This window comes from Antennarius striatus, chromosome 14, assembly GCF_040054535.1.
Source record: "Antennarius striatus isolate MH-2024 chromosome 14, ASM4005453v1, whole genome shotgun sequence".
NCBI classification, from domain to species: Eukaryota; Metazoa; Chordata; class Actinopteri; order Lophiiformes; family Antennariidae; genus Antennarius; species Antennarius striatus.
The window spans coordinates 5,085,990-5,110,106 of NC_090789.1; the positions used below are offsets into that span (position 1 = coordinate 5,085,990).

General features: G+C 43.6%; 1 protein-coding gene across 19 annotated transcripts in view; it reads left to right on the forward strand.

Annotated features, from left to right (window-relative positions):
* Window positions 1–24,117, forward strand: part of clasp2 (cytoplasmic linker associated protein 2) — a 42,069-nt gene that overhangs the window by 6,132 nt on the left and 11,820 nt on the right. For 10 of the 19 annotated variants that reach the window (XM_068333211.1, XM_068333216.1, XM_068333212.1 and 7 more), the window contains exons 3-23: window positions 2,659–2,762; window positions 3,150–3,241; window positions 4,531–4,606; window positions 5,344–5,441; window positions 8,103–8,173; window positions 14,801–14,941; window positions 16,046–16,119; window positions 16,223–16,315; window positions 16,404–16,549; window positions 16,879–17,014; window positions 17,102–17,172; window positions 17,323–17,382; window positions 17,482–17,559; window positions 17,667–17,834; window positions 18,755–18,795; window positions 19,204–19,356; window positions 20,553–20,654; window positions 20,851–20,877; window positions 21,722–21,748; window positions 22,773–22,946; window positions 23,226–23,270. In XM_068333211.1, coding sequence (XP_068189312.1) covers window positions 2,659–2,762; window positions 3,150–3,241; window positions 4,531–4,606; window positions 5,344–5,441; window positions 8,103–8,173; window positions 14,801–14,941; window positions 16,046–16,119; window positions 16,223–16,315; window positions 16,404–16,549; window positions 16,879–17,014; window positions 17,102–17,172; window positions 17,323–17,382; window positions 17,482–17,559; window positions 17,667–17,834; window positions 18,755–18,795; window positions 19,204–19,356; window positions 20,553–20,654; window positions 20,851–20,877; window positions 21,722–21,748; window positions 22,773–22,946; window positions 23,226–23,270 — 1,977 coding nt within the window. Of the gene's footprint in view, window positions 1–2,658; window positions 2,763–3,149; window positions 3,242–4,530; window positions 4,607–5,343; window positions 5,442–7,409; window positions 7,731–8,102; window positions 8,174–13,943; window positions 14,074–14,800; window positions 14,942–16,045; window positions 16,120–16,222; window positions 16,316–16,403; window positions 16,550–16,878; window positions 17,015–17,101; window positions 17,173–17,322; window positions 17,383–17,481; window positions 17,560–17,666; window positions 17,835–18,754; window positions 18,796–19,203; window positions 19,357–19,924; window positions 19,949–20,552; window positions 20,655–20,850; window positions 20,878–21,721; window positions 21,749–22,772; window positions 22,947–23,225; window positions 23,271–24,117 lie in introns of those variants that run through there. The other 9 variants (XM_068333227.1, XM_068333228.1, XM_068333221.1 and 6 more) reach the window with 8 other exon arrangements.

Sequence of the window (24,117 nt, forward strand, 5' to 3'; positions counted from 1 at the left end):
TGAAGCCGGTGCTATTTCCTAAGTTTGTGTAATTTACACGAAGGATTATAGTTCAAGTATTGTCATGAGAATTTGTCATGTGTTCTTTTGATTCTATTCTTGCTTCCTCTGTGTGGTTCCCCTGATCAGCAGGCGCTGACGCCTGGTACTATCCCTTCCCCCACTTCTCAATCACACACACACAACCTTTAGTCTCAAAATATAGAAGTTGATTTGTCTACTATAATGTACTGCTTTGTATCACACCAAAAAAGGCGTTTCATGTTCATAAAGCCCTCATACACCGAATGCCATACCAGATTTCGTATCGTCTGAGTGTGTGATGTCAGTGCCAGCTTGTGTGTCTGTGTGTGTGTGTCTGCTGAAGGTATTGCCTGCTGCCATTGTCAGGCAGACTGGCTCATACTCACTCCCTCACTCTCTCAGAGTGAGTGAATGTGAGATACTATCAGTGGAAACCTGAGACTGGGCATAATGGCTCTCTTCTGGCAAGGATGGATGAGAGACAGAGGTGCAGCTCCAGGTCCATGGGCCTGTTTGGCTTCCTGTTTTTTTCTCTAGGTGAACAACCACTAAAAATGGTCAGAGCAATTTTTGGAAACGTATGAAAACGTGATTATAAATTTTAGTGTGTTGGAATTTTAATAAAGTCTATTATGTGGTGCCATCATCGTATTATTCTACAGCTCCTGTTAAAAAAACACGTCCTAGGACAGTGCCCTCGCCCATCTCTGACAGTGTGTGCTTCAGATTGATTCTTAAAACATCTGTGCAGGCATCTCCCTCCATCCGTCTCTCCTTTCCTGTGCTCTCGTTCCATCCCTCCTTTCCTGTGCTTTCTGTCTCTTTTCCTCTTTTGCCTGCACTCGAAGTGAAGGCAGATGATGTCATTGAGATGGAGCGATTGTATTGATCTGACTTCTTGTGCTGCTGCCGCGAAACTTGATGTGTGTAAAAATGTAGATAAAGATAAAAGCTGTATTGTGACTGATGCATAGCTTTGCAGTGTGATGTCTGAAATAAAGTGATGTGATTGGCTAGACAGCAGCAATGTGTTTGTGCACATACAAGGCAAGGCGTGTGTGTGTGTGTGTGTGTGTGTGTGTGTGTGTGTGTGTGTGTGTGTGTGTGTGTGTGGTGTGCAACAATACCCCCTTTTATTTTTTTCTGTTTGAAAGTGTTGTTCTGGTTGCCAAGGAAACCAGCTGTTATGCTAACATATTGCACACACATGCATGTACTCCCAACAGGGGAACAGGACAGATGACATCACTCCCCTCTCTGAAGTTTCATCAGAGTTTTTGTGTGTGTGTGTGTGTGTGTTCATTCACCATGTGTGCTTGCCTCTCACTGACTGTCAAAGGGAGTATTTGAGTATCGCCGGACTATGAAATATTTTTCCATTAATGAGCAAACAGAAGAATTTGCTGCCTGTTCAAGGAGTTGCTGTGTTTTGTGTGTGTGTGTGTGTGTGTGTGTGGGGGGGGGTTTAAATACAAAGATGAGCTATTTAAACTGCATGTTTCACATTTTTGAATTGTGAGTAAGATCAGGCTGGCAGCGTTTTTAGGATCAACAAATCTATATGATAGTCCGACTCGCAATAGTTTCCAACCTTTTCCGTCTTTGTGGGTCTCAACAAGAACCTATTTGTTCATCTTCGATATGCTTCCTTTTCGATCAAGTACAAACAAGCACTATTTAGGTTTTTTTTTTTCTTTTTTACCAAATGCGACTCAAGCGGTTCTTTTTTGCAGCTGACTATATTCAGCTGTGAACTTTTTGTGAGCGTTTATGAAAGCGGGACAGTGTCTGTGGGACAAAGCAAGCCTAAGAATCAAATGTGTCTGCCAGCGCATAGATGGAACAGATGAAGAAGATACTGTACATCAGGCTTTGAACACGACACTTCATGTTGGAACAAATCTTCTTTAAGATTTTTCATGGTCATTAGAAGTGTGAATAATCTGACCAGATCTCCCTGGAAATGATTTTGCTGCCCCCGTATGGCAGGTCTCCAGACCACACACTGTTGATGCTATATCATTGTCAAGGATCCATTCATCTGATTTTTTACACTGGAAATACTTTTACACCCGGGGCATCTACCGGCTCCAATCCACATTGCACAACTGTGAGCTTAAATATCTGTGCAGTTACCAAATCCTTAAAGTTCACTTTGCTGTTAGCAGTTAGACATTTTCATCTTTACATTGTGCGTCCCTATTATATAGGGCGTGCTACTAGGGCAGTCATGCGTTGGATAAAATGGAGATGATATGACACCATTTGATGAGCTTAACATTTATTTTTAGTCACGGTCTATTTCTCATTTCCTGTCCCCTTTTGCCCCTCATCTTGTCGGACTCCTGGTGTTCATGCTGCAGATCCATTGTTGGAGGAGGAGGAATGGGTTTATGGGTTAGGGTTTGTTTTATTCATGTTTGTCAAACTCAAAGGCCGTACTGGATGATTAGTAAGGTCAAGATAGATGCACTGTGAGTGTGTGTTTCTTTAAAGTGCGCCACTTGAGGGCAGTCTTGTTAGTCTTGTTGCCATCATCGTGCCCTGCCACATTTTAGTTTGCCTCAATTCCCTGCTGATTCTCACTGCTCTCCCTCTTTCTCTTTCGTCATCCTTCTCTATTTGCGCCTGTAGTTTTGCCAGCTCTGGTGGACCGGCTGGGCGACAGTAAAGACCAGGTCAGGGAGAACAGCCAAGTTGTCATCCTTCGCTGTATGGAACGGACTGCCTCGCCTATGGTGAGACACACACACAACACACACACACCAGATGAGACATTCAACAAAAGTCTTGTACGGTGTTGTCCGTGTGCTATGAAAAGAGTAAAAGGGTCCACACCTTCGGTTTTTATTTCTTGAAAAGCATGTTAATAATGTAGAATAAAGATAATAGCCAGTACTATTATTGGGCTTTCTCTTCTACGACTTAAATTTGCAGTAACCCAAACCACTTACACACACCGCCACAGATTGTAACCTCTTACGCCCTCCATAATCTGCTCAAACCCTCGATGAGTGACCTGGCAAGACTTTCCTTCGATCATTCCAACTGGTACTGAGTCTCTATTCCTCTCTCCCCTTTCTCCCTCACCTTCCCCCCCATCTTTCTCCTCATCCTCTGCTCAGTACGTGTGGGAAAGGCTGCTTCCTAGTTTCAAACACAAGAACTTCCGCTCTCGAGAAGGAATTTGCCTCTGTCTCAGTGCCACGCTCAGCACGTGAGTAACTTTATTTCATCTTCTCCACTTTCATGTGAAAGTTTGTCGATTCAGTTTACAGTTAACAGACTATGAAGCATACCATATCATGTTATATGGAAATGAGCAGACTACCTAGTTTAATGTTTGTACTGAACATTCTCCATGTGATCAAGAAACAGTTTGCCAGGAGGGTTAAGGTATTCACCAGGGTTAAACAGGCTAAACTATTTGTGTTGTACTTGAGCGGCATACGGCACCTCCAGTTCTCTCATGTGACTTTACTGGTCTTCAAACTTTAGTCTTGGTGGAAGACTTTTAAATTAACATGAAGAAATGGCTTGAATGTGATTGAATCTCACTGCTGCCTGCCAAAGGAAACATGTTGGCAGATTTTGGGACAATTTTACCGAAAGTGAGAGAAAGTTGAAGGGGTTTGTAAAAACACAAGAAAAAAAAGCTCACATCTAATGAAAATAAAATGGAAATTGACCTGTCATTGGTTAAACAAGACATATTTTTCTTTCTGAATATATCATGACCTACAAATAATCTTCTAATGACATGTTTTCAGAGCTCTGTGTGCGGCCTTTCATTTTAATTTTATTCTATGCTTGCTTTTCTGTCTTCCGGTTATTTCCACATTAATTAGGTTGCCCTCATTTCCGCCAATTAGATCTGAGAGGATTTCAGCTTTTGCAGAATTCCACACAGGGACCGTAGAGATGTGTCTAAATGATTCAACCGATGTTTTGTAAGCTCATAGTGTCATTAAACAAACACACATTAGCAAAGAAGAACAAGCAAATACATTCAGCACAAGCAAATATACATTCAGCACAATATCTCGGTTCTGCTGGAAATGCTGACAGTGCTATTGTAGCACATTATTGCTAATGGAACGGGACACTGTTGCCCTCAACGTTAAGGTGCTATCTTACAGTAAAGATGTTCACTGAGCTTACGCAGGATCCATAAAGCCTTGTGGTTGTGTAAAACACCGCTCAAAGATAGTCTGCTTCTGGTTCTCTACGTGGTTTTACTGCTGAGGTGTGCAGGTCCAACAGTAGCTGAGAAAATTCAGTTGAGTGAAATGTAGGACAGGAAAACAGAAATAATAAAGATACAGAAATAAAGAAGCATTCAGAGCAGTCAGAGCATTGTGAAGTTGGTGCTCTGTTTCTAAAATACTTACATGATGTGTAGTTGTGATATAAATAAGCACCAAGAAGATATTAATACTTGCTTTATATTGTCATAAATCAAAGTGACTCCTAATTTACTCGTGTTCTTGTGCCTCTTCCCTTCAGGCATGGAGCCCAGCCACTGAGCCTCAGCAAACTAGTTCCTCATCTCTGCTTGTTGACTGGAGACCAGAACCCACAGGTAAGGTGGTGTCTTCGCAACATGGAACATGGCACACGGCTAAAAAGCCTGCATACCCCTTTGGATTCTAATTTGCGTGACAAAGCACGAGTGAGTGCACGTGTGGGAAAACTCATCATGTGTTCTTGATGTCAATCTGCAGCTGAGCCTGTGGTTAAGTCCTTGACATCCAGAGTTTGTTAACTGCCCTCTTAAAACAGTTCTGCCATTATTACAGTTATTAATGAGAAGGCGTTCTCTCCAGAGGGCCCCCGCTCTGCTTCACTGCTAAGTGACAAATGCCAGCACCCCACCATTACCCCACGCATTGGTACTGGCTGAATCTGTGCCTCAGTTTTGGAGAGAGAGGCGCTGGCGTAGCCTCCTGCAGAGTTGCACCCCAAAGCTGAAATCTGCTCCTTTCGTCACCCAATGAATGCAAACTGTCCCAACCAATCAACGTCCGTAACGGACCCGCCCACCCTCGGTGGGAGAGAATCCCTTTAACGGCTTCACGTTACCCAAACACAATAGTGCTCACATCACGGATATAAAAATCAGAAGTCTCCCGTGATGGAAGTATTCGAGTAGGGTGTATTTTTAAATCATGTATGTAGGATTCTAGACAGTTGAGAAGCATTATGTGGTTCTCTTGAGGAACATTACTAAAATCTTAAACACATATACCATTTTTTTTTATTGGTACAATATTTTGTAAGCTGTTTGTGTTTAAAATTCACATTGTGTGCTCTCTGTAGGTGCGTGAGGCCTCCATAACAACACTGGTGGATATTTATCGTCACGTTGGGGAGCGGGTTAGAGCTGACCTGGGAAAGCGAGGACTACCTGCTGCACGGTGAGTTGTTGGTTATGGATCAATCCTCCCCCACACTGCTAATGCTAATAACACTGTGTGTGTGTGTGTGTGTGTGTTTGTGTGTGTGTGTGTGCGCGCGCCTGCAGATAAGATGTGAGAGGCTGTGTGTCCCGTGGCTTTGGCACCCGGTCTGTCCCAGGCCACGCCACACACCACTCTGTCCCTCACACACATACAGAGGGACTTTCATTCAGAGCACAATGCTCCCTGACTCGGGGGTGGGGGGGTAGGGGGGGTGAGCAAGACAGGAGGAGGGCAATTGGGGGGTACAAAAGCATATGGGCGGGGTAACAGAGTTGGGGGAAAAATTGGGGAAAGTGTGTCTGCCTTGGTGTTTGTGAAGGAAGAGGTCCATGTAGTGTTTCTGTTGTCTTGGTTACATGTGCTGGGTTGAGGGTTATTCTGGGTGCACAGAGACACCCCCCACAACCCCACACCCTATTTCTCAGCCCAGCAGCCCCCCCTGTTGCGCTGACTGCTCAGTATGAGTGCTGTGTCTGTGAATGTTGACAGCGGCCATGTGTCACGCAAATATTATAGCTGTTTGTCTCCACTATAAACACACTGTCTTTGTAAGGTGGGGATTTACACAGACTGGCATGTGTCTGCCTAGTTAAAAAGATATGTGGTGCCACAACAGATGCAATAATGCAGGTATGAAACCAGTGGCTGTTTTACACATGCATAAACTCTTCAAAATATGTATGAAGTTTTAACATTCCTGTATTAACTGATAATTCCGGCGAACTGGTAGGAAAGCTATGTCAGTGGTTGTGTTATCCAGATTGTTTTTATGTTAGTGTGGAATTCAGGCCTGCATCCAGGGTGCTGCTGACTAGATCACATATCAACTAGCATCACATATCACATCCTCTAAAATAATCAGGATTACTGTTGTTTTACCTCTCACCCCATTTATTGAAAAAGCCTGAAATCATACACACAAAATTTTACAAGACAGGCTAACTTGACTAAGAACTAAGAACAGACCTGGAGGCTGTAACTAAACAGAATAATAATTACATCATGTGACAAGTAAAGCTCTTCAATAAAAATGTCCTGAGGTTTATGTGTTCTAAACTTTGAGTGATGGAGGCTCCAACCGTGATCGTGAACTTGTCTGTTTTGCTGTCTAGCCAGTCCTCCCATTCAAATGTCAGTAAAAAGAATAATGCAGGTTTAAACCATGACTCACTATTACCCATTTTTAGTAGTTATACTGGTGTGCGATAAAGATGCAGCAGACCCAGAGCAGGCTCTAGTTCAGGGACTAGTTACTTAAGTTAAACCTACTTTGGCTGTCAGTGTATGTAAGTCAAGTTCATGATGATTGATTAGGGTTTAGATGAATGAATTTTAACCATTTTATAAACTGTAAATGGCACAAATAGATCGACCTGAGTTACATAAGTGTCCTTCCTCATTTGTGTTAGAGATGATCCAGTCTTAAAAGGTGCAGTAGTGGAATTAAAAGGTATGAAGTGGGGTGAGGAGGAGAGATGTAGAAGGGGGAGAAGAGCAATCTGTCCTTGTGTCTCCTGCTCTATAGCCCCTCCCCCTCTGTTGTGTGTGTGTGTGTGTGTGTGTGTGTGTGTGTCTGGATATGAGAGGGAGGTTATGTAAAGGGTAACAGAATCTCTTTGCTGCCTGTCACACAAACTGGCTCCCACGTTTCCATCTCACACACACATAACACAAACACACACAATTCCACACAAGACCGTGCCCAAGATTTAACCCTTGTGTTGCTGTTGAGGTTCCTTAATGGGCGTGTATGTGAGCGCGAGCTGAACATATAATACATACGTGTGACATTAAGAGGAGCGTTGAGCATGCTTGATGTTTGGGTCCTTCGCTCTCTCTCTCTCTCTCTCTCTGTCTCTCTCTATCACACACACACACTCACACACTCCCTCCCTCCCCTCGTGTTCCTCCCTCCCTTCATCTCAGAGCCACTGCACCATGTTGGATACAAAGAGCTTAGGGAAGCCGAGGACCTGTGTCACTAGCATGGGAGCTAATTCAACGGTGCGCATTGACATCACGACCCGTTAATCAATCCGCTGGCACACGCTGCGGCGAATGAGCATCAGAGCTTAAAAGCTGGCCTGATTCTGAATAGAACAGACAAATTATGGTGATGGTAATGAAGGGAAGGGACCCACGTGAAAACGTTACACGGCTAAGGTGTCCGCTGCATCGCTAATCATCAGGAATTGCTAAGCAGTGGTTGTGGACACTAAAAACCCGACGGGGAGACTGAGGACGGTGTGTATGACTGTTTTGTTTTTGTGTGCTATGACTAACCCAGTAGCGAGGAGACGGGCTTCTTAATGGAGAGGTCAGTGTGTCTGTTATTATCGGCTGTATGCAGGATTCTGAGGCTGTTTGCGCAAAGATGTAATACTAGCTCCACCCGTCCGTGATTGGGGTAGATCTCTGCATTATTAACCGGACGACGGTCTTACCTGTGGGTCACATGACTGAGCAGATGTTTTAGCATTGTGTTGTTGCTCAGACATGAGTGGCTGAATAGCTGCATCTACCTACAGACAGGGTCTAAACATGCTGTTGGAATCATGCAATTCTGCAGTGACAGTCTAACTTATTATGTTCTCTCTTTTCTTTCTTTCCCTCCAGGTTGCAGACGTTATTTGCTCGTTTTGATGAAGCCTTGAATTCAGGCAACATGGCTCTGAGCCTGAGTCACGGTCAGTGTCTCTCCTCATTTATTTATATTGCTCCAATTTCACCAGCCTGTGAAAGCCATTAACTTTAGTCACTTTATTTCTATGTCTATGTTGCGTGTTTAAAAAAGGTGTGTCAGTAGGTGTTTGTGTGTGAGTCTACAACAGCATGTGCTCTTGTGGTTGTGTCAGTTTGTTGCTGTGAGTTACAGTAAGAAGGCCTAATGAGATTAATGGTTAATCTGTGTATGTGTGTGTGCTGCTGTATTGCACTTTGAGAGACTAACAAAAAGCGATTTTTGATCGTGGAATCTTGTAATAATTGATTATATCCTGCATGTGTGTTGAATTTGTGATTTTCGTGCTTAATAAATATAAAGTTCCTGAACATCAAAGTACAGTGGAGTCTCCTTTGCTGTTTTCTGCAACACAGTGACCCTGAACATGGTGTTACTCTAGAAATTATTCCAATTCCAATTTTAGCTCAGCTGCGGGTGTTAGCAGTAAGAAACCCTTTTGTTTCTGCAGTCGCAGCAGAGTCGATTAAAGCGCCATCTGATGTTGTCGTCGGATCAGACATCAAAAAGAGAAAGGATGTGGAAATGTGACATAAAATATTTAGTTCAGCTGCTTTTACACAGGAAGATTGGAGCAGTTCTAACAGTAATGCAAAATAATTTGCTCTTAAATTTGGTCACAGCTGTTGATTGTAATGATACTTTAATCTACTTGATACCTAAATTCCAGAGCATCTAGAGCCACTAGTGGCACATGCTGAGTCACAGACTTTCTGACGGTGTGAATATATGCTTACATTAAGGGATCTTCAGCTTTGAGCTGCGTTTCTGATCCCCGGTTGCGTCTGCAGTCTATGTCTAGCAGAGCTTGTTGTCGGCTGTCAGCGGCTCCAGGCGACCCTGTCACCATATCTGTCTCTGTGACGGTGACAGGAGCGCTTGGTGCCTGGTCAGCTGTTACAGTCTGTTTGCTTGGAGTGAGAGATGTGAGGAAGAAGAGCTCAGGGCGTGTAGTTGCCATGATGCCCTCCCTGGTGGCAGCAGAGGGATATGGGAGTGTTACTTTTAACCCCCACCTCCCCAGAGAGAGAGGCAGCACAGTTGCGTTTTAACATGACCAGCGCAGCCATCGTTGCATCACGTTGATCAGTTTATGTCATCCAGTCTCAGAACGGTCGTGATTGAAATGCTTTTGACTCACCTGGAGCGTGAGATACTCCCTGCTTCTGTGAAGGTGATCAGATATTATTGGGACTCTTTATTGATTAGGCTGACTCTGTCAGAATTAGCGCAGCCTTCCTCTACTCAATTGCATGGCTGAATATTTCAAAGGGATATATTGCCAAACTTTTAGAAAGGAAGTTATTAGTCAATCAACAGAAAAGTAATTCATATTTGCTTTGGCGGATGACAGAAAACTGTAATTTTTTGACTATGGTTTACACAACATAAAACATTAATCAGAAATAGTCAGTTGCAATGCTATTTACAGAGCGAGGCCAGCATCACATTTATCTGGGAAGCAGAATATGAAACAGTACTGAATGACCAAACATGTACTAAAGCATCACAAGAGTTTGATTTGCTTTCATTCATTTTGGAGTCTGTTGGTTTACACAACTTGTTCTCGTCCTCTTCAGTATCATTTGACAATCAACAATCGCCTCCGGTCTACCCGAGCTGGGTGGAGTGTGAGGCGGATGAAAGGATGTTTACTTCCAAACACAATCAGAAACTTAACCTTTGAGCACAGGACACCCACTCACGACACCTCCTAAAACACGTCCTCTCACACACTTGTTCCACTCGCCCTTGTCCCACATCTCTTTTAGACCAGCTCCTTTCCTCTGGTCTGAAGGGTTTGAGGCAGCTGTTGCTGTGAGAAAAAGGGAGAGAAGGAGAAAGGGGGGGAGGGAAGCGGGGATGGCAACCGATGAAGGGGAGGAAACCGAGGGAGATCTCTTGCAGGAGGCGAGTCACGGCGCCGTGCTTGTCACCGCCTGTCTCCATGATTCATCACGAGAAACAAACAATAGAGGAAAGGAGATGGAGGAGAAAGCAGATGGAGAGCATAGAGAGGAAGACAAGAGGAACTCAGTGTTGGGATTAAATATTAGCTTTAGCATCGCAAACAAAAATTAGTAAATGCGTCCTTTCAAAGCACAAAACAGGAAGTTTGTATTCACTGTATGCTGCAGCCATGATGCTCATGAATGACGGCAATGCTAAATGTGAGTGTGTGTGTGTGTGTGTGTGTGTGTGTGTGTGTGTGTGTGTGTGTTTAATCCGGTTGTGGATGCTGGCACCAAGACAAAGGCTTGTCTGCGTATGGTTTTAGGTTCAAATCAGCTTAAATTCACTGCTCTTTGACCCTCAAGTGCTCTGGCTCAGATGAGGGCTCTGGGTGTGTGTCTGTAGGTGGGGCAGAGCAATGCTGGACTCTTCTAGAATGTCGCCATCATATTGTTGAGCTGGATGTGACATGGTGATTAAAAAATAATAATTTGATGGAGATGGATTGATTATTGATCCGGAGGGAAATTCACATGTAAAGTAGTGTATGCAAAAGATGTACACACACTCTGAACCAACAACAGAATAAAAAAAATACCTTACAAATGAAAGAAAGAAAAAAAAACTAACTAGAAGCTTACACTAGTCTAGAAAACATAACCTCCTGAGCAGAGATAATAAGCTTATTTTAACTTAAATTCTTTACGCTAAGCCTGCCTCCAATCTTTATGTGAACGTGAAGCAGTTCTAAATCTAAAGCCCAGTGGTATGGGGGGGGGTCATGCTGACCCTCAGCACCAGCTTCCACTGCTTCATCGTGACAGAGACTGACACAAACACAATTTCTCTCTATCTCTCGCAGACATGCTCATTCTGCTCCAGTGCATCTCCAGCACTGCAAAGGAAACTGTGACCCCATTTCCAGACTAGGCTGGTTGCCATGGCAAAGCTTTACTCTGACTATTATGGTATCCCTCTTCCAGACTTAGAATTGGTACCAAAATCATATCAGTGTGTGTTTTCATTTAAGGAGCTCATATTCCCTGAGCTGTGCTCGAAATGGAACATTCTCTGCAATGATTTGCAAAAAATGCAGTGTTTTTTCTCTGGAATTTCACTTCCCACATAGAAACTTTAATACATGATCAGTATTGATAAGGAAGGTCATGATAACATTTTCTGCAGAACACACTGAACCATTTTCTCACTGTTTTTATTGACACATACACCTGGTCTTTTTTCCCTTTGGCCTTGTGAGTCTTGAGCTTTTCAACAGATTTTTCAACTTCTTATGCTCCATTTGGTCTTCTTTTCACCAACAGTCCTTCTCTTCTCCTGAACCTCTATCACACACTCATTTTTTGTTTGTGTGGAGCTGGAATATGTGAACCAAATTCTACATGTTTCACTTAGACTCATTTTGCTCATCAGGTTATGTAATTTTGGTATAATCTCTTCAAAATTAGAACTATTTATTTGGATATATTTCCACTCTGGCTTCCAAAAATTCATCTCCTGGTCCATTTAATCATTGCTTTTGAGTTGTGGAGTATTTGCTGTGACAATTCTAACACTTCTAACAGCTTTGAAACAGCCAGTGCTGCCACCTAGCGGTCACAACTAAACATGTTTGCTGCTCACAGATTGTGATTTAATCACTGATTTTTGTGACACTATCAGATCATATCTTTACGTCTCACATTTTTTCCTGTGAATGGGGACAGAGAAACCAAACGGCACTGTGACTTTTTCACACACAAACACAAATAGACACACACAAATTATTGATTTGTTTTTGTTTTTACTAGAAAAAAAAAAGTGTCATTCCCACATGGATTTTAGGTGCCACTGTGGCATCCACTCTTTACTCTTCATGTTTGCATCGTCTTGAAATGGAGACAGGAGCAGCTCTCGGCCTAGAGTTTCCATGGCAACACAGCCTGGTACATAGTGAAGCAGATATCTCATTATGTGCGTGTGGGTGTGTGTGTTCCTGTGTCTGTTTCTGCATGTGTGTGGACAGGCTTGCTATTTGCGTCTTGTAGCACATTATTTGGTGTTATAGTGTATCTTTGGGAGCTGCTGGATAAGCCTTTCTGCCCATAAAACATGAATCCAGCTTAATTTAAAGTTAACATGCTTTAAAGAATAAATCCAACTGTTGATGAAATTCAGCTGGGTAAACATTGATTTGAAGGTGGATGTGCAGAATGTCTTTTTTCCCCCCTGTTTGCTGCTTCGTTCATTTGAGAAGCTGGCCTGCACAGGTCGCCATGGCAACAGCATGTGCACTGTGCTCTCTTTCTGGGATCCCCCACCTCCCCTCCTTTCGAGACACACACACACACACACACACCTCTTTCTCTGGAGTGTCGCTTTCACCCACAGACATTTACTCTGTGGGTTCAAGAGATGAATATCATGCTAATAAGGAGGCTAATCAATGCTAAAGCCCTGACTGAGCATTAATAGTGCGGCTGTGGGCTCCGTTATAAAGCCATGACAATCACTAAACTGATGTAGATAGGACTATCAGATGAACTCAACTCTATTAGACGTAAGAGCTAAAGAAACTAAAATCACTCACATCTAGGTTTTTCATTACACAGTTCTGAATCAACACGAGTATTTTCCAATTATGACCGTATGAAGTTCTTTCCAGCTCCACACTCTTATCATTATATCAGCCTCACAGCCTCTGAAATCTTAGAAGAGAATTATAGCCGATAAGATGAAAGTCATTACTAACTGACTTAACATGATGTGGTTCTACCTTTATTTAAAATGATTGTGACATTTAAGCGCACATTTATGGTTCAGGTTTTCTAGTGCTCTTTTCATCCATATGTGGTGAGTTGTCTAACGTAGTGGAGTCTGGGGACCAGCAGGGAGGCCGTAATTGAGTTTAATTTGTTCCTCAGCGAATAATAAACCAGAAGTGACGGTTGCCATAGTACTTGACAACTTTAGTTTGTCTATAAACCTGGACTGCTCTAAATATCTAAGATTTTTCCACTACTGATCTCAAGGAGGTGCAAATGTCCTCAAATAAAATCTGAAATTTGGTGCTTGTTGCTTCCTGTCAAACTGGTCCAAACATAAAACCGTCATGCACACAGACTGCACCGCCTCCACCCTCTGGATCTCTGTGAGAGTGGGCGGGTCGAGGCCTCAGATGGAGGGGTGTGGACTTCCCCCCGCTGATCGCCCTCCCCATACTGCTCCATCATCTTTTGTCCTTTCTGCATGTGAGGAGAGGGAGAGAGTGAATAAATGTTGATCCTGTTACACAGGTGAACGTAGCAGCATGAAGAAAAGAGGGTGTTGACAATCGTGTGAGTGTGTGTGTGTGTCCGTGTGGAAAAACAGAGGGGGGAGTGTGTGCCATCGGTGCAAATCGGTTTATGTTAGATGGTCTGGCGTGGACACAGAGAAACCCTCTTAATATTCCTGGAGTGTCCATCTGTGTGTGTGTGTGTCCCCCCTTCTCTCCTGACACACACACATTAGAGTCCTGCTTCTGTACTGGCTGCAAGACTATGATGTCACCCCTCCTCTGATTGGCTGTGAGGCTGCTGAGGGAAGGTGGAGAGATGCTGGGAGAAAGAGACGGCGAGGGAGGGATAAAATATACATAGAGGAAGAGTGAAAGGAAAAGCCGGCACTCGAATGGGTGGAGGTTTTTTCAGTCTGCGGTATGAGGTGTGTGTGAGTGTGTGTGTGTGTGTATGTGTGTGTGTGTGTGTGTGTGTGTGTGTGTAGCTGAAGCCTTGTCATGATGTGTGTGTGAAGTGTACGTCTGTCTTGGGGTACGGTCTGGAGAAGAGGAGGAGACCCCAATACCACGCCCTCTCAGGAGCATGAGGCGTCTGATCTGCCAGCGGATCTGTGACTGTGAGTGCAGGGGTGGACATGCTTTTTGTGTGTGTGTGTGTGTGTGTGCGCGCGCGTGTGTGTGTCGATGATTGTGTGCATGTTGAACATTGTTTTAAGGTTAAAAAAAGAAGAAGTAGGGTTTTCTTCATAAGTCCACCTGTCTTGACACCATAGGCTCTGCTGCAGTTACTGCACTTTGATCATTTGGCTCACACACACACACTCATACACACACCAAGCCTGTCTGTCAATTGATTTTGATTGTTGACTGTGTGTGTCGGTAAATCGATGTGAGGTGTAGGGTGGTGGCTTTGGTGCATTTTTCTACGGCTGGTTGTCAGAGCCTCCAGAACACGAATGCATTCCTCTGCTAACTGTTTTGTGTCTGTGTGTGTGTGTGTGTTAGTGTGTGTCCTCAAATACTTCAGTCTACAAGTGTTTCCACTGTTAGACACGCATTTAAAACGCTGCACCGTTGTTACCAGTGTCTCAAGTTTCATCCCTCCTGTTTCTGTCAGCCTGCATATAGAGGGCTGCATGGGTGGACATTTCATGATGGACTGAGTGTTTTTGTGATTTTAAAAAGAACCCACGTGCAAACCAGATATCAATTGTGAGAACAGGTTTTGATCTTTGTAAGTTAATGAAATGTCAATACTTTTAGACTATTTGCAGTAAGCTAATGATAACGGCTATCTTTGTAAAAGGTGGAAATGTTAACACCCGTGCTGAACTCTCTTTCCAGATCGTAGTTTTGAGGATGACGATAGCGTGGATGGAAATCGTTCTTCCTCGGCTCAGGCTGCTTTCAAAGTCCCTAAACCTGTCAGGAAGCCTGCAGAGTCGTCTGCTGCACGCAGGCCCAGCGCAACCAGTGGCAAGCTAGGTACTAAACCTTCATATTCCTCATTCTTGACATGTGAACGAGCGATTCCTTTGGTCTCGTGGCAAAAAAAAAAGTTACATGTTTGATTTGAAAAGCTGTATTTTGGTCGATGTTTCTAACAGATTTGTCCACTGAGCTACAGATTTTCACTTTAACTTCCTGTTGAGGGCCCAAAGAGTTCAAGGCTCTAAAGCATCAAACACAACCAACCAGGACCTTCCTTTTGGGAGGAGTTTTCAACTCAGATGTTGTGTCTGCTGTTCTATTACTGGTGGTCACAGAAAAGGCAGAAGGACTTCAGTTAAATGAATGTCCACAGTAACACATTTCCTTTCCTTTTCAGATATTTGATACTTCTAAGTAGCTTCACATCAGAACATCTGCCTTTGAAACAAGCTTCCCTCCCGCCCTGCCCCGCCCCGCCAGATCTTCCTCCTGCTGTAAATGGCAGGAGTGTTGTGTTTTGCTCTGGCTTCATATGTATTGATTCTTTCTCTCTGTCAGAAAAGGCTGCCTTCCCAAGTCTATGCAGTCAATTTCCTGTTGCCCGTATATGTGGTTGTGTCAGCAATGTTACATACATAATACATACATACAGTGTTTAACCTGCAAGCTGTGTGAGTCCTTATACATTCCTCTGGAACACAACGTCAACCTCTGTTCTTTAATCATTTAAGTCTTATTGGTTGTCAATCAGCTGTAGGGTGGAGTCATTCACTCGGCTCTAAATCTTTGATCCTCCCCATAGATTTGAGATGCAAACACATTTTAAGAATCTTGTATTATTTTTTTACTTCATCGAATCTTTTGGAGGTTACTTCTACTTTATCAGGCTAGTCTCTGATGGTGGCGATGGGAGGGCCTGATGTCTTCATTTGCATATAGATGACAATACGCCCACGCGCTCTGGCATTCACTGGCAGACTGCAATATTCAGACAGAAGACGGATATTTTAATGCTGCCTATAACCAGAAAAAAAGGATGTAAAACATGAATAAAGCCTTATCGTATCTTACAATGCATTTAACACACTTTCACATATGATAGATGTTACGATCCTTTCACATCAGTACAAACTCTCCTAATTTTTTTTTTTTTTTAAGCTTCCAAGGACAGTGCCGGGGCGATTGATGAGGAGGACTTCATTAAAGCTTTCACAGACGTTCCCACTGTCCAGGTACACCTCACACAGGAGGATAAATGTAGAACATCACACTCAGTAACTAAACTGTCCTGGATTTGAACCCTAGACTGAGTTGTTTTTTTTTGTTTCACTGCAGATCTACTCTTCAAGGGATCTTGAGGACAACCTCAACAAGATTCGTGAAATCTGTTCCGATGACAAACATGACTGGGACCAGCGAGCCAACGCTGTCAGTACATTAGCCCTGAGCACTTCTCCTTTATTTTTACCCTGCCTGTACAGTATGTGCCTTATGCGTCTTTTTTATTTTTGCGCAGCTAAAGAAGATCCGCTCGCTGTTGGTTGCGGGCGCACCCAGCTACGACTGTTTCTACCAGCATCTACGTCTCCTCGACGGCGCTTTCAAATTGTCAGCTAAAGACCTGCGGTCACAAGTTGTCCGCGAGGCCTGCATCACTGTGGCGTGAGTGTTGCTTCCAAAATACTTCTTTCCTCTTGATTTGCACGTCATTCACGCAGGTTAGCTTGATCAGATCACGAGAACTTGCACAGCAGAGCGTGAAAGGCGGACACTGAATATTGTCAAAGACAAGAAACACAAGTCGGACTCCGTTATTTCACCAGACGTTAATAAGTGGTGTTTCAGCGAGCGTGACTGTTATTAGTCTGTGTAGCACCTCAGCTGCTGCAGTACACATTTAAATAACCTACAGATTATCTCCTATTCTGTCCTATTGTGTTCTGTAGCTAAAGCACATTTGAAATAAATGTTATTTGTGTGTTTTCTTAAAGCCATCTCTCCACGATACTGGGGAATAAATTTGACCATGGAGCGGAGGCCATCGTTCCCGTCCTGTTCAACCTCATCCCCAACTGTGCCAAAGTCATGGCCACATCTGGAGTGTCGGCCATCCGCATCATCATACGGGTGAGTTTGAATAAACAGAAATGAACCATTGTTGATATTAAGATTCTTTGTTTTCTGATGATTGGATCCTTTTTCTTGATTGTACAGCATACCCACGTCCCCAGACTCATCCCTCTGATTACCAGTAACTGCACATCCAAGTCTGTGGCTGTCAGAAGGTAGGATTAACAAATCCACTGATGAGGACAAGACAGGAATAAAAAGTTTGCTCTTGAGCATGTAGTTAATTGTTCAAAGTTCATTAAATAATAATGATGGTGATGCTAAGTGTTTTCTGCAATAATGACAATCGTAAAATGTGTCTCCAGGCGCTGTTATGATTTCTTGGACCTTCTACTACAGGAATGGCAAACACACTCTCTAGAGAGGTGGGGACTGATGTCGAAAACCTGGATTCACGTGTGTAACTTTTTTAAAGAATAGATGGGGATGATTGAAACCTGTCTTTTGACTGTTCCCTCCTCCAGGCATACAGCAGTGCTGGTCGAGAGCATCAAGAAGGGAATTCGCGATGCGGACTCTGAGGCCAGAGTGGAGGCCCGCAAGTAAGACATAAATGTTATCTCACCGCTTTTCATTTCCTGTTTGGTTCATTTGATTTCTTTGGTCTCATCTCCTTTTTTGTGTTCTTCTTCCCTGCCATCTCCCTCAGGACTTACTGGGGTCTGAGGAACCACTTTCCAGCCGAGGCAGATGCTCTCTACAACTCCTTGGAGTCATCGTACCAAAGGACTCTCCAGTCCTGTTTGAAGAGCTCTGGCAGTGTGGCCTCACTTCCCCAGAGTGACCGCTCCTCATCCTCCTCTCAAGAGAGCCTCAAGTAATTACCCCTTTGTCTCCTAGTAGTCATTTTGGATGAAATTATTCTCAGAAATGCATTTCAAAGATGTGAATGTATGTGAATCAAATTCTGCATCAGTGAAGAAAAAAATTGACTGCCCACTCAAAATACAGTCAGAATAATATCTTCAGTTGGACTTTGATGTTTTGAATCTATTGTTTATTTATCTGGCCAAGTTGTTCTAAAATATCATGGAACAAGTCACGCTTTATATTGCCTATTATGGAAATGTAGATAAATTCTATGGCAGGAGCTCTTAGAGTTAGTTGCAATATAAGATCAGAATGAACTGCAAACATCTTTAAATGTTAGAACGCCAGTCGTTTGCAAGAGGAATTATTTATAATGAAATTTGAGAACTAAATATCTGATTAGAAGATTTTACTCTGGCAGTACTTTCATATTGCACTCCTGCTTCTTGTCCTCTTTTGTGTAACTCTTTAATGAACGTCCATATCAAGCAAAACTAATCGATAATTGTTCTGCTCTAACCGACTGTTTTTGAGATGATGTCACTCATGATAAGACTTGATAAAACTGCACCCTTTGTTCATAAAAGGTTTCCACGCTGGACTTTTTGAGGCTTAGAACGCTTCTGCAGCTTGTCTTGTGGTCATAGTGGGTTCTTCTTCTTTATTTCTGCCACCTACTGTCAGTAATGTTGCATTAATACCAGGCTCCAGTAAAATGGAAATAATATTCTGTATGACAAACCATCATTGTCTACACTACAGTAATCAATTTTCTAAAATCAAGTAATGATCAATGCCCATCCCTAATTTATCCCTATTATCTTTGCAGTTTCACTCTGCAGTGAAAGATTATGGAGATGGTTGTAGATTATCATTGAGAAAAAAGAATAATTCATTTGTTTCATCCTACTTATCTTCTTCTGTCAGTCGACCTCTGACTTCAAAATGGTCTGCAGCTCCGGGGCGGGGTGAGTTTTATACACACACACACACACACACACACACACACACACACACACACACACACACACACACACACACACACACACACACATAAATACATGTCATGCTCACCTCCTCCTGTGAACGATCACAGTACTGTATTACAAACATCAGCTGCTACATGACCATTTCCCATTTGTCATTTACATCTGCCCGTATCCAGCCCCATGCAGCCACTTCCTGTTATTTTTCTGTTAATATGCACACATACACACACACGCACATGTGTGTGTGTTTGTGCATTTATGTATCAGTATTGTTTTTGTGATGTGTGGTGCCTGCATGTGTCTGTGATGTTTATATACCCCTCATTTCACCCCATTTCTTCTCCAATGCATTCCTCCTCCTCCTTCCCCTCCCTCCTGCCCTCTCAGTCCCTGCGGGTAAAAAAAGCGGGGTGTCGTCGACCTCCCTGCAGCGTTCCCGTAGCGATGTGGATGTAAACGCAGCAGCGGTGGCTAAACACCGGAATGTCGGACAGACCAGGGCGGCTGGACGTCTGCCTCCTGGCTCCTACGCCTCATTGGGTAAGGGCCCCGTCAGTCGGGTCAGGGGACTAATCAAAAAGAGCAGACGTCTGTCAGCATGCTATCAGCGAGACGTCACGGAGGCTCCATCTGAAGAGTCGGCTCAGTGTGATAGAACAGAGTAAAAGTCCATCTCTAAAAGCAACAACATCAAATATAAGAAATTTAAGAATAGACCGGCCTTTTTGTATCCCCTCTACTTTCTGCTCCTGCTGCCTGCTCACTACACCCCGTATGTGTTTCCATGGAGATATATTCTATGTGCATGTAGATAAACGTTGTCCTGTGTGATGGTGTGTCCCTGTTTCTGTATTGGCCTCTACATCTGCATGCTTCTTGGCTACAGATGTTCTGAGATTAATATACACTGTGCTCCTCTCTTCTCTTGTCTTCTGTCTTTTCTGTCTGTCTTCTCTTCCTGATCATTTTTTATGTTTCCTGGTTACCAACTCATCTTCCCTCTACCGTGTTCCTCCTCCTTTCAAATCGTTCACTCTTACCAATTGTATCAATCCTTTTCCCATTCATTTCTCCCCTCTTCTTTCTTCCACTCTCTTGGCTACTTAAGATGATGCCTCTGATAAAACGGATGGTAAGATCATCTCATTCTGTTTCACAGCTACGGTCTGCTCATGGCGTTTGTTTTCCTTTCTCTTTTCCTTCACTTTTATTCTGGTCCATTACTCCATGCCTGTTCCTTTATTTGCAGTGTGTGGCCACAGTGCCTCCTGCTGTCTGCCGTATGTTCAGCCTTCATGTTTCGCTGTCATACTGGTATCACTTATTAGTCATCCTCTGCTTCACCGCAGTTTTTATTTTTTTAAATGATATAACCATCAATAGCAGCATTTAACTCATATAGCTATTACGGTTTTAGTTGGATTTGTTTTTCTAATGTGATATATTAACGGGGATGCTCAAGTCGGGACAAAATTCAAACCTAGAGATCCGGTTTGTTTTCTGCAGAACCACCCTTATTACAATTCTTATACTGTGGTACCCTTGCTTTAAGTCACTGCAAAGCTAAAACAATCATGAGCATCCCTGGTTAATGCAGTATCTCTTGTTCATCTGCTGCAGTGTTTTACATTTCGGGCTCCATTCAGCAGCTAACCGTTTGTGGCTAGGTGTGTGCTTAATTGGTTGTGATGTGAAATGTTCCTGTGAGGTTTTACCGCATCTGTTCTTTAACTCAGGTCACGCCCGCACCAAGCAGCCCTTATCCACTGCCGGCAGCGTCTCCAGCCAGTTGGACTCACGAGGCCGCAGCCGCACCAAGATGGTGTCCCAGTCACAACGTAAGCGGCGCTCCGTTCCCCTCCAGACACAGCTTGACTTTAAACCTAGCTGTGACAGGAACTTGGATTTTAATGTCTTGCAAAGCAGCAGAAATAGCAGGTGTATTTGCAGAGTGTGCGTGGTTCTTGTGGAGTTTAAAGTTTGGTTGCCTCCACGGTGACGATAAGCTCCATTTGAATATTTTTGTGCCTTCAGGTTCCGAAGAATCCGATTGCACACCAGGTATTCTGTTTGTGTGTCAGAGTGTGTGTGTGTGTGTGTGTTCATCTGTTTACCACAGTGGGAGTGGTGGCCCACCTGTTATTGCTTTCATAATGATCATCACAGTGTTTTTTGTTGTTGTTGTTTTTTTAAGAGAGGTGTGTGTGTGCGTGTGCGTGCGTGCGCGCGTGTGTGTGTGGCATCAGTGTTTTCCTCTGCATGTTGTGTGTCCTCACTGAAGATGGTGTGGTGGACAGATGACTGTTGCTGCTGTAGCCTGGCCCCGGCTGTCATTCAGGTTTTTAAAGATGCTTCAGCAGATGTGAAGGAACTGAAGATTTTTTAAAAAGTAGAGTGTGGTTGGACCTGCAGACCGCTGCTCCAATCAGAATTGGACATGAAATGAAAAGAACACGACTAGGAGAACAGAAACAAATCAAATGGCAGCTGATCAGAGGCTCGGGAAGATGTGTGCGCGGATGGTTTTTCTGAAGGTTTATGTTTCAGGCCTTTTGTGTTACTTTTCTGTGAACAGGCTTCTCATCATACATGTACCAGCTGTCCCAACATGCACCGCTTTTTCCAGGCATCGTCTGCAGTTGGTTCGATGTGTGTAATGTGTCGTAGCACATTTTCAAAGTGTGTTCTCTTTAATAAATGGACAGACTCATCGTGCTTCAGCTTTGCCTTCATTCATGTTATGGAACACCGGGATGCGCTTCCATCGTACTTTGTGCTCTATAACTCCCATGATGCCTCTTCTGTTTCTTTCATTGATGCTCATAATTCATCTGGTTTAATCTGCTGTTCCTTCCCCTCACCTCTGCCTCCCCCCTCCTTCCATCCAATGGGCTTAATGGCTCAGGATCTCAGTCTGCTACCCCCGTCGGTGGTAAGATTACAACACTACTACTTTTACTCACTCTCTTTACTGCTTCTCCTCAGTTACCCTGGTTTTCCCTTTCTTCTCATGCACCCAGAAATGGCACTTTAGGCTCCTCCCACTCTGGCTGAGGCATGTTGGGAATTGTAGTAACAGACTAATAATGTCGCGCCTCTGTGATCACTGCTTTGGGAACCTTTGAGTTTCTGCACCCTTGCCTGTACCTGGATGTGGAGGCATTTTTTTTAGTTCCCCAGACACAAACAAATATTTCATGGGAAATAGGAATGGCTTCCATCCTTCCCTCTGTTTCCACAGCACAATTGAATGTGGTATGTTTTTCTCCATGAGGGTTTTTATTATTATTATTATTATTATTATTAATCTCAACACATTCTGTGAGTGGGATGTCATTTTGAGGTTTACGGAGGAACAAAATTTTATTCCAACATCTCTCTTGGACTGGAGAACACCAAACAAATTCCTATTTATGATTTCTCCTTTATTGTAGAGGCATAATTGTGTCGCTGAGTGGAAAGTGTGTGACAACAGTGGTGTTTCTGTGCATCAAAGGTGTGTGTGAGAGGTCACTTGGTGTTTTGAGATCGTTACCCAGAAGTCTGTTCACAAACTTTTCCACCTTGCAGATCAACTCCTACTGGTATGATAGTGATGTCATTGTAGAGTTAGACACACCACTCACGTGGAGACAGGGTGTCTTGGAGAGGACCCAAATTCATTTTGAAAAAAACTGTTTTGCTTTTTTTTTTTTTTTTTAACATATGGAACTATTTCTAAATCGAAACTCAACAAAATGCTGTTTGTTTTCTCCTCTCTTAGCTCCAAGAATCCTCTTTCCAATGAATCGAGTAAAGATTAAACCTACTTTTGTAAAGTAGGGGCAGAGGCAACCCTGTGTAAATTTAGGATTACGCTCCACACTTCCTCCAGGGTTTTCTCTCCACTCGTAGCCGTATGAAGAAGTGACGTTCTCCCTCTTGTCTTTTGTCGTCTTGTGTCTGTCTCTCTAAAGCTGGCAGTCGGAGTGGATCTCCAGGTCGCGTTCTGACGAGTACGGCCCTGAGCACCATGAGCTCGGGGGCCCACAGGGTGCTGGCAGGGACCGGCGGCAACGGACAGAGGCGCAGCCGCATCCCCCGCAGCCAGGGCTGCTCCAGAGACTCCTCCCCCACCCGCCTGTCTGTTGGTAAGCAATCGGCTCCATCATTAAAAAGAAAGTACATGATTGATGACCTCACAGGAGGTGAAATACCTGACGCTCCCTGTCAGTCATGTAGAGCTAAGGAAGCGTCTCGGATTCTTCAACTTTTCAGGATTTATGTGATGTTTATTCAATTGTGTGCTTCAGACACGCTAAACCCATACACCTTTGGATCTAGACTCAAATTTTCTTCCCTCTCTTCCCTTTTCTCGGTGCCTCCTCCTGTGCTCCTTGTCTTCCTCCCCCGCTGCTTCTGTCCTCCAGCTCCTTCCAGCATTAGTTCCATCTATAACGGAGCGTCCAGAGGAGGTAAGGCCCCGCCCTCAAGAAAATAATCCTGCAGCCCAGCTCCTTACCTCAATCTGTCTATTCTCATATTAAAATCATCATCCCATCTTTATCCCCATCCGTCGCTACAAATCTCACACTCTCTCCCGCTTTCCCGATCCCTCCATCCAGCTGTAGCTCGATGCCTCAGCCTCACAGAGCCAATCCCTCTAACCTGTGTCTGACTTCATGGCTGTGTTCCGTTGACGAGGGTCCATCATGGGGACCCCCCAACCCCCCCCCCCCCTTTTTCTAACCTGTGTTACTGGCTGGACAATGAACCTTCTGACATGTTCAATGAAGCTGTGTCAGGGCTTGGTGTGTAATCCCTTTGGTAGGCTGTGATTAATCCTGATTGGCTGGATAGATGCAGAGGCTGATGACCAGCAATCAACGGTGGAGTTGATTGCCGTGCTACTGGATAAAAATTGCTCTGGCCACCCCAACAATCGCTAAATCTTTCTCCTAACGCTTCTTTTTTCTGCTGGATGCACGTTTTTGTGTGAGACGTGGGGTCAATCTCTGGATCGTGGGAGGTGATCAAACTGTTTTTGTGTCATTTAAATGTGAGTCCTGCTGTCCTGAGCTGCTTCTGGGTGCGTCCCATCCAGAACGGAAATGCTTAGTCAAGCAAAGCCAAATTCAGTCTTTACTTTAAAAAAAAGAAGCAGAGAACGGTTTGTTTCATTAGTCTGTTAAAATTTATTAAGATTTGAATATTTTTGCTATTCACACAATATAAAGACGTCATGTTTGGCTCTTTTGGAACCTTGTAGATAGTAAAGTTTTATACAGAAAATGACTCAAGATGTTTGCTACAAACAAATGA